Source organism: Seriola aureovittata, chromosome 7 (assembly GCF_021018895.1).
Source record: "Seriola aureovittata isolate HTS-2021-v1 ecotype China chromosome 7, ASM2101889v1, whole genome shotgun sequence".
In the NCBI taxonomy this organism is placed as follows: Eukaryota; Metazoa; Chordata; class Actinopteri; order Carangiformes; family Carangidae; genus Seriola; species Seriola aureovittata.
Genome location: NC_079370.1, coordinates 9,204,967 through 9,221,669, shown reverse-complemented (window position 1 = coordinate 9,221,669; position 16,703 = coordinate 9,204,967). Strand labels below are relative to the sequence as shown.

Here is a 16,703-nt window from a genome sequence, read left to right as displayed (position 1 = left end):
GGCTGCATCTTCCAATTAATTGAAATCAGTTCGCTCTAAATGTGATTGATAACCAACATTAATTTCCCGACGCAAATAACCAATTTATTTCAAATTCAGTTCCACCGACCGAAAAGGATGTGTGGAACAATGATTAAGATGACGAGAATGAAACAGATGTTTGTTGTTGGAAGAGACAATAATATCGCAATCATGCATTGTATTCTGAAGTCAGTTGGGAACAGACTGTGCAGATTGATCAGTTGGGTGTATTATGTGAGTTGATTCATCTGCATGTTAGTAATCAGGTGGACTCACCGTTTTCCGCATTTTAAGGTTGATATGATGGCAAACTGTAATTATTTTCACGAAAAAAGAAAATCTCTGTGTCAAATCGTCTGATATGTGCAGCAGCCTCGAGGTGTAGTGGAGTTTGGGGACATTTTGTTGCAGAAGCTGCTTTGTCTCCAAAATGTGCATAGGACTCATCAAGGAGAGCAGGAACAGACCCGGCTGTATACAGTTAAATCACCGTTCACAATAATGGTAATGGCCCGGAACAAAAACTTGTGCTCCGGACGAGCCACTGTTTCTGCTCATCTGTAGTCAGGGCCTATTAGGTCCTGCTAAAGGGGCTCTTTAACTTTACCCTCATGCTGTGGCCACAGTTTGCCCATAATTGTGTTTTCCAGTCAGATAGCGCGGCTCCATTATGAAAATTGTTTCTCTCTTTCTACACCCCCCCCCCCCCCCCCCCAATCTAGTGTTATACCATGGGCTTCTAGCCTCCATGGCCTGAGGGCATCTTTCTGAAACTGTATCTTTGGCGCCCCCCTCAGGCAACATTAGATGTAGCACGTCATGGGTCTCAAATCTGCTTTGGCGCCTCTCTCATCTGTCACAAATCCTCCAGACACTTCGGTCAGTTTGGTTCAAACATTCAGAAAAGTTGAGTCAGGCAGTAAAGCATCAAAGCAGTCTGTTAGCATTAATATTAATACTTCTATCCTTCACTTCCTTAAAGTTGCTTTGAACTCTCGCCTCATATCTGACCTCGACTTACGGATCTGTGTGAAATCTTAAAGTCTCAGCTCCAGGCTCTCGCCACCAAACGACTTTCTTTTCTTGACTCCAGTTTTAACCTTGTTGTTTTGGCGAGGATAATGTCTGCCCTGCTCATTCCCCCAATTCCCATCCCATCCCATTTTTCCCTGTCAGCCTCTCTGCGAGTGTTTGTTCCCCACTTGGCAGGGAGTCGGTGGCAGCAGCTCCCCCGCACCAGATGGGGCATTGTCAGGAAGTAATGAGGGAAAACACCTGCTTCACCAGCAAACTTCACTCCTTCATTTTCAGCCATTTGACACAACATATGCAGGATGCACATACAAAGCCAAGTGACCGTGACCAGAACAGCAGTGGGTGATGGCGTACAGATACAAATGTCTGACACTTCAGTGTATTAGTCAACGAGGTGCCATGTGTGGTATAATTCACCTTTACATAAAGGCTTGCGTGCTGAGGGGAGCCAGGACGTTTGCCTACCTGACTTGCTGACTTTAGTGTCACAGATCTGCACCCTTGTCCCGTTAGGACCCCGCCTGGAAAAAGACAAAGCACTCGGGATGCTCGGTATTCCGTGCGCCGCTCCTGCATTGCCCTAAGCAGTTGTCTGGTAGTTTATCCATGAGCCACTACCAAGGTCAAAATGTCACTGTAAACTACACTTCTCTCCCTCCCAAACAGAGCCCAGTACCTCGGGGAAAGCTCCACTGTGTGAAATTTCTGATACATAATCTTGTCTTTTCTGGCCAACCGTATGAAGCCCCTGGACCAAAGCCCACAAGGGAGCGCACCGCTTTTCACTCATGACTGACTCAAAGGCCAAAACAAAATGGTGCTCACTGGCATTTCACATGCAGGAAGGCATTTAAATTTACAGCATTGTATTTTTTCCCAACAGAGCGTGAAAAAAAAAAAAAGTCTTTCTGTTTTGGTTATAGCCTCCCTACCGCTGTTGTCTCTATTTTCCTGGGCTTGACCTAAAACATAACGTAAGCACAAGTTTGTAGAGTTGCAAAAAGAAATACAAGAAGTCTGTAAAAATGACTGCAGCAGAGGCGAGCTGTACAGGGGGCTTGAATAATCAGTTTAATAACATTATCCTGGCTGTGCTCTGTGGTGCATGCACCCGTTAATAGAGTGTCATTGTTGAACTGCCACTTCGCCCATTATTAACGACGGCCTACGGTCAACCACACACCGATAATAAAACCACATAAAACCCTACATAACTTCAACAGACAAGTGTAATGAAATTCTCAGTATTATGAGCACGGTTATGGTAATAAGCGATGGTGCTGTGGCACGGCGTTAAGGGTTACAAGGCAACAGAGGAGAAAATTAAAAAGATGAAGTTGTAGGCTATGATGGTTGTTTTTCGTTTGGGTGGGTGGGGTGGGGGGAGGGGGGGGGGGTCTGAATAGACTAAATCTAGTCAAAAATGTTAAAAAAGAACTAGCAGTGGCTAACCCTGTCTGCTCCTGCAATGAATGGGCAAAGCTTCAAGGTAACCTAACTCTACAATTATTCTCACTCTGTGTTAGTGGGAGTCTTTAGTTCATGCGAGTGTTTGTGACCTGAACTGACTGAGAATGGGTTTTGTGCTTACAGACAGATGGGAAAAACACAAGCAGGTACAGGCACAGAACTTTGAGTAAAGGTCATTGCTTCAGAGTGAGGTCTTACAGACTGAAGGGGAAGGTTGGTAAACAAGCTGATGCAAGAGCGAGCGAGCACCGGATCAAGAAGATGTGCAGCCAAGCACACATGCATGTCTGGCTTTCACCATATTGTCAATATTCCCTAACCTCTTTTGTATCTCTAAAATGGAACAAAATCAATGGCACACAGGAGGACAGTAAATAATATTTTATTCTGAAAGCCATTTAATATAGAAGAAATTCAAAGTATACTAAATTAAACAGTAGAGTGCAATGTGCTTGAGAGCTGTCATGGTAAAGAGATTATAATAACATTTTCACAGATCCTTTGAGCTGGTTCTGCTTTGGAAAAAAAAGGCTGAAAGGAAAACAAATCAACAAAATAAAACCTTTTCCTGTCGCCCAAATGGTTCATTCAAAATACACAGCTGAGCAATTATGTTTGCAACAGAAAGGAGAGAATTGCATGTTCAGGCTTTTCAGCTCTTACAGTACACAAGAATCATCCTCCCATCGTACTGCCTAAGAATGTAGATCCCCATTTTCCACGCTGCACAATAAATGAAGATAAAATTGCCCACCTTTTTTAACCAAGACACATGACTTCAGTCTACTCCCACAAGCAGCCTCTGTGTCTCTAAAGCAGTCATTTCCCCTTCAGGTTTTTTTTTTTTTTCATACACCCAGCTTGTTACCGATTTTGATTTTGTTCTCCCTACAGTCTTCCAATACCCCTCTTTACCTCCCTCCTTTCCTCCCTCTCTCCTCCCCCAATGTAACCATCCATAACCCTATACCATTTCCTCCCTCTTTAAGTATCCTCTCTATGCCATCCCTCATTTTCTGGCCACCCACTCCATCTTCCTCCTCCCACCCCCCCACCCCCTCTTCATCCTTTTCACCTGCCTGTGCAGTCACACCAGAGGCTGTTTGTCTCCACAGGCAGAGGGTAGGGACTCCGAACTGGCTTTGTAGATGGGCTTTTTCTGAGACCGGTCATCACTGAAGAGAGGGAGAGAGGGCAAGACAGAGGAGCATGATTATCAGTATATCGACCTCCCAGTAGGCACGAGAAAAGTATAAGTGAAGAAATTATAGACTCGAACTGAGCGATGGAGCCACACCTGGCTGTTGATATGAAAGTCCATTTGTCTCTCTTTAGCTCTCTGCCTCTCTTTGTACACATATGCTTATATAGTCATGGTGGCACATGCTCAGCCACATTTGTACAGATTAAACTTTTTTCTTCAGCAAAGACACAGGAATCATGTAGAAGTGTGTTCGAATGGAAATTCATTTGAAAAGGCTTTTTTTAGCCTCTGTGAATAAGAAGTTAATGAGTGAAGCTGCATGGGGTCATGGTGAACATTAACATGCTGTCAGCGTACAGGTTTAATAGGACCTCCACTAATGTTCTTATCCTTGCTGTGGTCCTTTTTATACTTCATATACTATCACAAACCTGGTGCCATTAGCCCAGGCTTTTGTGTGGAAACACACGGCAGAGGATGGAGCATGAAAGAGATCAAGGATGGGGTCAAGTAGGTCAGACCCGCTGAGGCTGACTTTAATGTGTGTGGATAATGCCTTTTAAAACATATAACAGAATACAGGTACTAGTCTGCAGGTGTATAGAAAGGTTCTTTTGCAAGAATACTTGGCAAACACAACACATACACAAAAAGAATGCCGAGTATACACCAAGGTGCATGCAATATACACACACTGTAACTGAAATGGCCCTGGTTCTGTCACATGAGACAGAATGAAATATTATAGCAATAGCCCTATCTGTAATATAAAGTCAAACTGTAGGAGGAGAGACTGCGGCTAAGTTAGTGTGGATAAAGCGTTGTAAAGAAATCAAATAAACATGCAGGCACACACACACATACACACACACACACACACACACACACACACTTGCATTCAGAGGCGTGTTATCCATCAGATTTTGAGCATGATTTAAGATGAAGATCACAAGCAAAGTGCAAAGTGATTGTTTACTATGAAAGAAGAGCAGATGCAAACACTCATTCAGCCGTTTCTTACATCGGTCCCTTGCTGGTCCTGGCTTGCTTGGCCCTGCGGCACAGGAATACACTCACGGAAAGGATGAACACCAAGAGAGCCACAGCCGCCGCCGAGGTCATCAAAATGAGACGGCCATTACTAGACTCATACCAGGGGGCATCCTCTGTGGGACAGATCAGTCAGACATGAAGGGAAACATGCATCACACGGAATCTGAAATCAGCTAAACTATGAGCAGCACGCCTCCAGGCAGAGCTTCTAACTGAACCTCCTGTTTGTTTGTGGAAGAAAAGAGTGTCTGTCAGGAGTTCAGACAGTTAGAGTCCCATACGTAGCACTGATCTTCAATGGTCGGCCAGTGACAATTTAAAAAACAACTGGCTGATTATCCGCTTTTCGTGCATGAAATTCCAAATTGTAAATAACATTTGAAAGAGTGGATTATGTGGAACTTGCGTTCTGAAACCTTTCTTTGGACTGCTGGACAAAGTAAACACTCAAAAAATTAAGGTTATGACTATTCGAAGCAGCAAACAACACAACGCTTTGTGTGCTCACATACACAGTAATTCCTTATGTTAAGAGGATTTCTTGGCAGCTGGAGTCACATGGGTTTGCTATAGGACTGTTTGCTGAAGGTTTTTACTGCTATTGTGTTGCAACCTCAAAGCAACAGCAGTGACATGCAACATTTGCTCACCATACCTTCAAGGATGAGCAGATATTACTCCAGCATCTAGAAATTATTACCTTTTTCATTAGTTCACGTGCTTCAGAGAAGACACGGGAGACACCAGAGCACAGTGAGCAATGAGTCAATTGCAGCAGCAATAAAATAACTCCCCCCCATAATAAATAACATGCATTGGCTTAATTACATTTTTAGAGGTTGCGTAATTTCCGCGATTGAAGTCACAAAGGCTTATGAATTCTGCTGGGTGAGAGGATGGTGTTTAAAAACTGCAGTGCATTAACACAGTGCAGTCATCTCACAGGTCACCGATAAAGATGATGAAGACAGATGAGGTGCTATAAATTGGATTAGCTATAATGCCGTAATGAAATTAGTCCTCCACTTAAATACAATATTCATGTTTCATGAGAAATAAGACAGTTTTGTCAGTCAAATCCTATTATTATCATCATGTATTGGGCACTTTTTGATGATTTTAAAAAGTCTCGTGTGTAAAATCATTTCCTCTAAATCATTTTGAAACAAATAAAATTCCTTTTTGTCTAAATTTTGTGTCGCTCTACTGTTTGCTTTAGAGTGCTCTTAAGTTTGACTTGATAGTTCTGTCAAAAGAGGAAAAAAAAAAATCAAAGGTCATGTAAAATCATTTCTTTTGTGGTATCCTGGAATTACCCTTCTAATCCTTTAAAGTTGGCTCCGTTCTGTCACTGCCATTTATTTATGATATTTAAAATGCATTATGTCCTCTGGTATGATTGCCTGTTTTCATTTGACATTTCAGACATAATTTAATTCAGGAAGTGTTTGTCGCCTTTTTAATGTGAGGTGTTTTCATAAATGTCTTCACTTCCCTTTGTTGAACCATCGCTGTCTTCTTCCAGTTTTTTCATAAATTCCACGCCAGACGAATTCAACTTTAACTGTACTACTTCCTTAAAAAAATTACGACATTAAAGGTTTCATACCAATGGCAGCTTCCACTTATGCTTCTGATGACGTAATTGCACCCAAACACCTGACCTTTCTGGTAACATTTGCGTTGCTGATTAAGAGGAAAAAGAGCACACCCTTTGTTTGTTGCTAAGGGAATGTTGACAGCTGAATTCCCCAACAGTTACAAAGAAATTCCCAAACTGGTTCTTTGAAAGGGGAACTGATAAACAACTGCTCTAGACTTAGTAAGTACAAGGGGCAACAGATCTCAACTCTTTTCTTACCGGGCAGTACGGTGATGCTGACTGTGCGTTTCTTGCTGAGTGACTCCACGGAAGGATGCTCAGCCATGCAGGTGTACAGTCCTCCATCCGTCGCACTCACCTTCTTCAGCGTCAGCTTAGAGGAAGGCAGGATCCAGTCGCTACCCTGAGAGGGAAAGATAGACACATAAGAGAGAAAAAAAGAAATAAGGGCAGAAAATAGAAATAATTGTTTGCAGCCCTTTGAGACAAATCAGTACAAATTAAAAATTCTGCTAAGCTGAGAAGAAACAATGCTAGTTGACGAGACGAGTGTAGAAGGAGAGGAGAGAAGGAGATATAAAGGAGGCAAAAACTGTTATTTTGGATTTGTGGAAAGGGGGACAAAGGGAGATACAGAGAAACAGAGAGAATGGCAATGGTAGTGGGACAAAAACAGAAAGCCAGGAATATCTGCTGCTGTGTGGCCCTCAGAGAGCAGTCTCCAAAATCCCAAATCAAGTGTATTTACCTGAGCAATAATCCCGATGAATGAATACACATCGACACAAGTCAATAACCCAGATAACACCATCATCCGCAAAGAATGATGCTGCAACAACACACTGTTAACACAACACATAATGAGATGGCAAGGGAGCGGGATGAATTGTTGACACAAAAATAGCAGCACTATTATGAGATAGAGCCCAACACGAGAGGAAACAAATAATAGGCCATACACAAGGACTGGAAAACAAACGAACCTGGAGGAGGGGAAAAAAAAAATTAAAAAAAAAGACATTACACCATGCAAATGATTTGGCTCCTGGGAGCTGCAGCTCCTGCCAAGAAAGTCCATTTCAATTTGAAAGGATCTGAATTAAGAGGATTTCCCATAAAGGCCAGGTCTGGCCAAAGCAGCATTTTGTATGCAAATCCACTGGCTCCCAAAGCAGTGGCCCGTTTCTGCCTCTGTCCTGCTGTCATTACTGGGGGCCAATGTGCCCACGGCGACTGTCTGTCAAAGTGGGCCATTCTGATGCCACTTTCTGCCCCATATCCATTCCTGTCAAACATACAGTGGGCTTACACACACACACACAAAGGCAAAAGCAAACACACACAAACACACTCCCATCAAACATGTCACCTCATCTTATCACTTCCTTGAATGTGTCATTCCTCTTTTTCAAAGGTCTTGCGACTTATGTAAATGCAGCACGAGCAGATCGACAGGTGAATCATGAGTGCCGGTGAACTAAATGATTCCAACTCCATCAGGCGACAGACCTGTCACTCATGCTGACAATGACTGTTAGTCTTTGTCAAAATGACACTGCTGTATATTCAACAAATGATGACAAAGCACTGCATATGATCATGTGGGGGACAAACAGTATTAGCAGTATAAAATGTCCAGTGAATTGGATTTGGACTGGTAAGCCCATTTAAAACCCGGATTAGCAGTGACCCTTTAACAAGCACATTAACCCCGGGCCGACTTATCAAGAAGAATAACAAAAGGGGAAACTTGGCAACTACGTCGGCCTGTTCCCAAGATATCTTCATAGTTGCACAGCGTCATTACACCTGTTACCATCTAGTGGCGGTAGTGGTAAAGTTGAAAATGCAATACCATTCTCTCACCACGAGGGCACAATGCATCTCCCGGCTCATCAACTTTTTTCTTGTTCTACATGCCTGTTGTCACAATGGCATTTTACACTGAGATGTCTTAATTTCCCTGGGGCGAGGGTTTCTTAGCTCAGCAAAGAGCCCAGTTGAATAATTCAATGCCGGTTAACCAAACACTAAAAAAATCATTAGAAATCTCTCCACATAATTGTTTTCAGGTTGACTGGCTCTTGTCTAGACCTCATTAAACTATTAATCCTCTGTAAGTGGGCAAGCTGCAATCCCCAGTGAGAGGTGGGCCTAAGCCAACTGGTCACTTAAATACAGAGAGCTTCTTCTGTGGAGGGGACGGAGAGACGACAGGCGAGGGGAAACAAGTGGCTTGAGAAAGTCAGGGAGAGAAAAGGGGATGTGTTAGAGGAGGTGAGAAAGTTAACAGAATGCTTGAACAAGGCCAAGAGAGACCTGGAGAGACTGGAAGAAGACAGGAAAAAAAATAAAGAGGTCACGTCGGAAGTGGAGGGAGTGAGCGCAGGAGAGAGAAAGACAAGTTTCCAAAAGCATAATGAGGACACTGTTACTGTGCACGTTCCCGAGGCTCCCTCACCTCTTTGTGCCAGAAGTAGCTTGGCTCCTCTGATGAGCTTGCAGAGCACTTCAGGACCACGTCATCCCCGGGCTGCACCTTCAGCTCCTGTGGGACACCCAGGTAGCTGGTGTAGCCCTCCCTGGACAGTAGCAGCTCTCCCATGTCTAAATCACAGTGAGAACGGGAAGGTATGATCGGGCATTAATTAAGCAAGAAATCAAATGTACGCTGAAGGTATTTCATCAAGAGTTTGGGATGTGACTGAATATGTATATGCAGTGGTAGCAGCTGGTAAACACTCAGATCTTTTAAGTATATTTGAGTGTATAGGCTCAAGGATGAATACCCCCCAGTGGCACAGACTGTTCCAAGCAATCAATAATAATGATAATAGGCTTCATCTTATCGAAGTCTTTAGAGAGGCAGTGTTGTGAATAATGGCTCATTTTCTCTTCCATCTCAATAGATGGCCCAGGTCCATCTCTCTCCTGGCTTCTCTTCTCCACTATCTCCTTCAGTCCTTCAGACCATTCTAATCTTTCCCACTTATTGATTCATCCCATGAGACTGAGGAGCCTATCAAACAGCATTACGGTCAATTTGATGGCCACTGAGGAGATAGAGGACACTGATAATCTGACTAGCTATGCCATGGATGCTGTTCCATGCAGTTGTGTATCCTATATTGATGGTTTCAAACTCGAGCCCAACCAGGGTAATACACCTGTGCTTGCTCTGGGCGAAGAAAAAAAAATCGGAATTGACTGAAATCAACCTATCATAGGAAACCATTGTTTGCATTGGATCTGTACTTTTCTGCAGTTGTTTTGTTGAGCAGCTGCATTTCATAGATATGTCTTGTGTCATTAACTATTAATGTGTTTTTCTATCCCGCACTGTGAGGAAAAGCTGTGTCCACAGTGTCTGAAAGATTGTCTTTACCTCCTGCTGGTTGGAAATATGAGGAAAATTGCACGTTTCTCTGTTCAGCTTTCTCACCTAGACCAATGTACATTCAGGTGTTTTTTATTTTTGCCTCTAATTTCAGTATTTTCAGATATGCCACGCATTTCCTTATTGGAAAGTGAAACTCAGAAACTGGATATTTTATTTGTAAGTCACTTATTTATCTAGTTTATTGTCATATTCCTGTAGAAATCTCTTTGACCTCTGCAGGACACAGACAATATAAAAAATGGAGAGTTTCTCTGTTTGGCAAAAGGGAAATACAGTGTCACAGACTCATTGTTTCATTGACTTTCAACAGACAGCTCCCGCACAGCTCCTAGTCATATCAACTCACAATTCACTTTGAAGGCCAGAGGCAGGGAGGAGTTGTCTGGTGCGGTCACATTTTCGGCGTCTGACACACAGCGGTAGGGCCCCTCAGAGTACCTTCCTGCATGGGGGATGGACAGCACTAGACTGTCAGCTGTCTGCACAATATCCATCGAATAGTAGCACCATGATCGCTCAAAAACTGGACGCCAGCTCTGCATGTACTGGTGAAGAGACAAAAAGAATAAAGTTTTAAACTTTGATTAATCTGCTTTTCCACAACTGCAAGAGTTATTAGATCATTGACAATAAAAATTTTACAATACCTCGAAGTACAACAATAAAATACTCTAGCACTTTAGCATTGCTTACCACCACTGCAGTGTTGTAAGCAAGGCCAAATAATGGTGAGAGTAGAGTGCCGAACATACGAAATCCATCACTAATTTCCTGTGTCTTCCCTCACACCCACCCACGGCTCACCTTGGAGAAGATCTCAAAGCGGACTTGGCTGATGTTGCCTTCAGAGTCTGAGAACAGACACTCCAGTGTGATCGTCTCTCCCTCCAGAACCGGGTTGGTTGGCCCTTTAATGAACAAAGTGGCTGCATGTGGACAGAGATTACAGATGCGGGTTATTGATCACAACATGAAGAGATGGAGGGCTCAGGAGGGAAGGCGTGTTGACCTGCAATGGGGACCTAGCTGCTGTTCCGGGCAACACTTTCTAAACAACCTCTCCCTTTTCCTGACATTTGTTTCAGTCACCGGCTGGAAAATTGCCAATACTCTCAAAGTCACCAGGGCAACATGAGCAGGAGCAGGTTCGTCCACTTTACTGACATAACAGAGGAAATTTCTCTTTCACTACAGGCAAGATTTAGTGCACATCACAAACAGATACAATATTACAATATTATTTCACAGTCAAGAACTGAATATGAGGTTGCTCGTATGCTCAGCAAACAGTAGCCTACATAAAAAATATTTAATTGTTCTTCTTGACAGTCTCTTGGTAATTTCACCAACATTTCCTGTTTTAGTCTGAGTGCTGAAGCCACAAGGGGAAACAACTGTTACTGAAGAGTTTCCTCTAGAGGACACACGAACTCAAAGGCAGACAGGCGAGCAAACACACACACACACACACACACACACACATAACAAAACAAAACCCAGGAGCAGCAACTGTATGAATATATCGTGACAAAATACCAGAACCAGACTTGAGGACTAAACTACAGTGATAAAATTACTATCTTAGAAGATTGTAGAACAGCCCATGAGGAAAAAAAACATCAACACAAAAGACATATTTACCATAACTGCCATGAATCAAGGCAACCAGTGCAGCAAGGAGAAGTATTTTCATGGCTGTGAAAAACCTTTTCAGTATAGGCTATCAGCAAAAAAGATGTGCAGTCCTACGCAGCTTCTAATCTGAAATGAAAGTTTGCTCACTATATATCTATTACGGGTGTAGGTGTGGCTTTCATTTCTTTGTTTTTCAGGAAGTGAGTTCAAAATAGTCTGAAATTATGAAAGCACAAATAAATGAATCATGCAGATCACTCTACAGCCGAAAATAAATTGCTCAGTAAACCTTATTATATATCTGCGGTCTTTCTTTGCTGATGAGAATTCACGCCTGAAATACTGTTTGTGTGAATAGTAAATGATAGGTGCTGCTGCTGCTGTTCCAATAATCAAATCCACTCCCCGGTGCGTCATTGGTCTCTGAGGGAAGTCGGACCTATCACGTTTTCAGTCGGAGCGTGTTGTTGTTGAGGCAGGTGTTTTTTTCTGAGGACGTTCAACGGAATTTGAAATGAGTCTCGACTTGTTGCCACGGAGCTTTGCAATTTCCTGGCGTGATATGTAATGCCGAACAAGCAAACGTTTTACGCTTCATTTACTGTGACCTTTGATTCATTAGCTGTTAACCGGAGCTGAACTGGAGAGAGAATTGAAAGCGAGTCTGTCAAGCCCTCAGAGACAGTTTGTTGTACACACGCTTATACTTGACGTCCATAGATTGAGTGACATATAACACTCTGAGATGTTAATTTTTCCATTTGCTGTCAGAAATTAAACTGTGTCTTGCTGCATCTGCCACGTACCTACGTTCGCTTTTTTTTAACATAAAAAAAAATTAAATTTAAATTTGAAAATTGAACAAATACATGTGAATGTGTCACATATTTAGGGTCTCTCGTGGTTATTGTTAAAGCCTGATTATTTATTGTATGTTGGTGTTATTTTCTCATTATGCAATTGAGGAAAAAAAGAAAAAAAAAGTTTTCCTATTAAATCCATGTAGCTTTTCATGGCCCAATTAACCTTGAAAGGGAAGAGAAAATTTTGTAATATAGGCTACTATACATGGTAGTTTCATTATTCCCCAAGGCACAGAGATTAAAAAGGCTTGTTAATTTGTTGATTTAAAGAAAATGAATTAGCAACGGGTTTGGTAACTTATTGACCATTTAAGTCTATTTCTTTTTGCAAAAATGCCAAAAATTCTCTGAACTCTCAGACATAGATTACTCCATCCAATAACAACTGATGCATTTAAGTACCAAAGTTCACACTGCCGAAAGAGTGGAAGTTCATAAACTATATGCAATAAATCAACCTAAAAACTGGCAAATGTTCAAGCCTTTTACATATAATGCTGGTTTTGGGGCTAATGCATTTGTTAAATCCTGGTGTAGTTCTACAAAATAACCAGCAGGTGACACAGTAGAGGCGACGTGTTGTCACAGGAAGTAGGCATAAACAAAGCGGAAGTAGTGAAAAATATCCTCGATCATTTTGCTAGCCGTGCGGAGGCTATCTGAAACGCTGTTTCTGTATCATCCTCAGACATTACCGACAACGGCGTCGAAACATGGACAGATAGTGTTTGTTTAATTGGGTAAGATGTCAGTTTAACGCGTAAATTCAAGATGCAGCGTGTATAAAGCCGCGTTGCTAGATTAGCTGCTAGATTAGCCTCCCCGGCTAACGTCAAAGCTTGATAGCTGCTATTGTTTTTAGCACATAACGTTATGTTAGCGTCAGTATTTTAGTTTGTTTTATTTGTTGAAGCGCCACAGCCACTGAATAGTTACCCGTGTGGTGTTTGTATTTTATAAATGTGGTGTTGTTTTGCTTGCTACTTTAATGTTTTGAGTAGGTCCATTAGCGTTGTTTGACGGCTAAATCCCTGCATGTGTCCGGTAGCTAATACATTTAGCAAACATTTTTTGACATCATGAAAATAGTTCAAATAATCATAAATTATCTATATAGAAACGTTCGAATCAAAGGTACTAAGTGCTTAACATGGGAAAGATTGAAATGTCAGCATTGCAATTAAATAAAATCGTGATTTTACTGTTTTATTAGTTAAGAAACTAATGTAGAATAAACATAGTAAAAAAAAATATTTTCAAATCAATTCCAATTTTATTTGTATAGCGCCAAATCATAATATACATTATCTCAAGGCACTTTACAGGGTAAGGTCGAGAGCTAGTTAAAAACTAGAAACTTAAAACATTGATAGAAAGCTTTTTCACTAAGATTCTGATATCTGTTTAAACTGTTGATCAGCCTATTTATCCAAATTACTTAATTAGTATAATTTCTCACTTTACCCTAGATTTACTGACGTGGTCCCTGTCAGAAGATAACCCATCACACCTGTGCCCACATTGGACTCTCACTCAGGACTCTGACACAGAGGAGACGCAACAGTTTAACCTCCTGTGAAACTTCAGAGTCCCTCCACATTTCCTGCAGCCACCAGCATGGCTAACAGCACCACCACAGCTGTTAAGGTTTTGGGGGGCCCTGGTCCTGCTGGCAGAAGCAGTCCAGAAGGATCTCAGGTCAGTTCACATTTTTTCACCAAATCCAAAGACGCTGCTGCTAGGCTGGGTTGTTGTGCCAGAACCTATATAGAGTCCCACTGACTTGCAAACTGCACACTTACATGGATCCAATATTGTAAACTAGAAGCAGTAACAGTTCCCCTGCAAATATGAGCTACAATTTTTTTTTTTTTTTTTTTTTGGTAAAATGGAATAACTGCCCTAGTACAGTTATATGAACTGTAATGAGAATGTTGATTTATTCAATCCTTTTGATCATAGCCAAAGCTGTGCAGTTTTGCATGAGACATTCTACTAGCTGTCTCCACAGCCTTTATTCTCCTTAATATAAGAGCTCCCCAAAGAGTGGGACTGTCTCATGGTAAAATTTGCCCAATTCAGATCTTGTTTTCCCTCCTCAAATGATCAGAGTGACAGATTATATGTTGAGTTTGGTCTGTATGAAATGGTATTATATTTAGCATGAAGATTTCATTTTTATATGCAATATCTTGTCTAAATATCAGTCATGTTTAGCCACATAACTGATTTCCTGGGCCTTTAAATTAAAATTTTTGCAATTCAGTCCACCACTACACTACTGTAGAGCGCATATCTGCACCCTTGGACTCTTTTGTAACTGAGTGAATGCATACTTCTGCTTCCTGTTCCAGGTGCTCAGTAAAAAGAAGCTGCAGGACCTGGTGAGAGAGATTGACCCAAATGAGCAGCTGGATGAGGATGTTGAGGAGGTTTGTCTGTGTTTTCAACTGCAGTTTGAAATTTACTGTACTTTTTTTTAATAAGTGTTTTCCTGTGAAATTAATACCACTTACATTTTGCCTGTACTTGTTTCCCTAAAGCTTCTCTAACCTACTGCCACATCCATCACTTGGAAACTTTATTCTGCTGAAACCCTAGCTGCATGATAAATGGTGTGAGCAGCTGAAAACACGAGGGACTTTCCAGCTGTTGTGGCATGTAGCTTTCCTTTACTGAACATGATTGATGGTTTTCAAAATGCCTCTTTTCTCAGATGCTGCTACAAATTGCAGATGACTTTATAGAGAGTGTAGTGACAGCAGCCTGTCAACTGGCACGCCATCGCAAGTCCAACACCTTAGAGGTGAAGGATGTTCAATTACATCTTGGTAAGTTGCCGTGGCTTTTTTGCAAGATTGTACCATTTGATGTTTTCACAGGTGGATTTATTGTCTCTTTACTTGACGCAAAAGAAAAATTGAAGTGTAAAAAATGATGGTATCAGGACTTTTAAGGACTCAGAATTATACCCTATGTATCATGCCATTTTGATATGTGAATCATTCATTTCTTATTCATGTTATGTCATTAATTTTATGCATAATAGAAATTTATGTTCAAATATGACAGTTACTTTGAATGCAAGATCTTATTTGTCAAACTTTCTATGCATTAAAAAAACTGGTAGTTGAAGGGAGCAGATTTGTTCCGTTTAAATTTTACAAAACATTCAGACAGTTGGCAGATTAAATTGAAGCTGAGTAACATGGCAACCAAATCACTGGCGGGTACATAAACATCTCTGCTGCTTTTCTGTGTTCAGTGTAGAGCACACACAGAACATCGCACTTAATGGTTACAAGACAGTTTCAGAAGTTGTTATTGTTCTGTTTATAACCCTAACGACACATTTAACAATTTTTGGAAATGAAATGGAATTTAGATCCTGAAGAGAATGACACTTTGCTGATAGACTGAGTTACCCTGACAGTATTTATAGCCCCGATAGAAATATAACATGAAAATTTGCTAAAGTGTTCATTTGTTTGAAGGCCTGATTAGTTCATACAACCTGTGTCTTGCTGACATTTTTGCATCGCTTTTCTCAGAACGTCAGTGGAACATGTGGATTCCTGGTTATGGATCAGATGAGATCCGGCCGTTCAAGAAGGCATGCACCACAGAGGCTCACAAACAGGTGAGCAATAAGAAGGCTTTGTTTCTGTTGGACATATGGGGATATTCTTGTTAATGGTACAGTACATGTTGAGTGTGCACAATTAGAGAAAAGTTATAGCTGATATATAATTGGGATGTTTCAGTAATATCAATTTGTTTAGTATTGGAAAGAACATTATGGCTGAATCTAACATTTTGCAATTTTTTCTTTTCAGAGAATGGCGCTGATCCGCAAGACAACCAAAAAATAGCAAGACCGTACACTAATATGTTGTACCCACTTTGTGTAATTTCTTTTCTTTTTGGATGGTTTTGTTTTTTCCTTTTCAATTGGGATCTTTTGAGACAGATTAAGAAAGAGAGGGTTTGGGTGTGGGGGGGGGGTTTCTTTTTGACATTAGTGTTTCATCGTCATGTCTCCCTAACTTTTGAGTGTTTTGCCAGCACCATCACACAATATAATTGTTGTCTCTGATTCTGTTTTGTTTGCATTAAGCTAAGCCTGGCAGAACTCTATTCATTGCATTTTTGTCAATAAACATTTACTGGAATACTCATTTTGGATTGTGACCAGTGCTGTATCCAGTGTGCCTTTTTGATACTTTAGAGCATTTTGGATGTGAATGTCATCTGCCTTCTCAAAATGATCTTTGGTGTTATTTTGCCAATAATAGATAATCATAAATGTTGAGTATGTAAAAGATTATGGTTCCCCTGTTTACCCACTCTACTTATACAATGCTGTTGATAATAGTTTTTTTTAATAAATAGATTTATAATACCAAATTCTTATACTGC

General features: G+C 41.2%; 2 protein-coding genes across 2 annotated transcripts; one reads left to right on the top strand and one right to left on the bottom strand.

Annotated features, from left to right (window-relative positions):
- Positions 1-2,892: 2,892 nt before the first annotated feature.
- Positions 2,893-11,735, bottom strand: si:ch211-79k12.1 (uncharacterized protein LOC568891 homolog). The gene is made up of 7 exons (XM_056379855.1): positions 11,428-11,735; positions 10,591-10,712; positions 10,133-10,331; positions 8,848-8,993; positions 6,645-6,789; positions 4,752-4,896; positions 2,893-3,701 (listed from the first exon to the last, which is right to left on the bottom strand). The coding sequence occupies exons 1-7, from the start codon at positions 11,477-11,479 to the stop codon at positions 3,614-3,616; spliced, it is 897 nt and encodes a 298-aa protein (XP_056235830.1). The 5' UTR covers positions 11,480-11,735; the 3' UTR covers positions 2,893-3,613.
- Positions 11,736-12,865: 1,130 nt separating this feature from the next.
- On the top strand, positions 12,866-16,462 carry taf12 (TAF12 RNA polymerase II, TATA box binding protein (TBP)-associated factor). The gene is made up of 6 exons (XM_056379858.1): positions 12,866-13,024; positions 13,754-13,982; positions 14,639-14,716; positions 15,001-15,115; positions 15,836-15,924; positions 16,121-16,462. The coding sequence occupies exons 2-6, from the start codon at positions 13,902-13,904 to the stop codon at positions 16,154-16,156; spliced, it is 399 nt and encodes a 132-aa protein (XP_056235833.1). The 5' UTR covers positions 12,866-13,024; positions 13,754-13,901; the 3' UTR covers positions 16,157-16,462.
- The last annotated feature ends 241 nt before the right edge of the window (positions 16,463-16,703 follow it).

Bases quoted from the DNA above. Each gene is read 5' to 3' on its own strand.
- si:ch211-79k12.1 (XM_056379855.1), bottom strand. From the start codon at position 11,479: ATGAAAATACTTCTCCTTGCTGCACTGGTTGCCTTGATTCATGGCAGT. The intron at 6,790-8,847 runs GTGAGGGAGCCT...TTTCCCTCTCAG, and splicing joins GCTACTTCTGGCACAAAGAG to GGTAGCGACTGGATCCTGCC. The intron at 3,702-4,751 runs GTAAGAAACGGC...CCCTCTCTTCAG, and splicing joins AGGACCAGCAAGGGACCGAT to TGATGACCGGTCTCAGAAAA.
- taf12 (XM_056379858.1), top strand. From the start codon at position 13,902: ATGGCTAACAGCACCACCACAGCTGTTAAGGTTTTGGGGGGCCCTGGT. The intron at 15,116-15,835 runs GTAAGTTGCCGT...CGCTTTTCTCAG, and splicing joins GGATGTTCAATTACATCTTG to AACGTCAGTGGAACATGTGG. The intron at 15,925-16,120 runs GTGAGCAATAAG...TTTTCTTTTCAG, and splicing joins CCACAGAGGCTCACAAACAG to AGAATGGCGCTGATCCGCAA.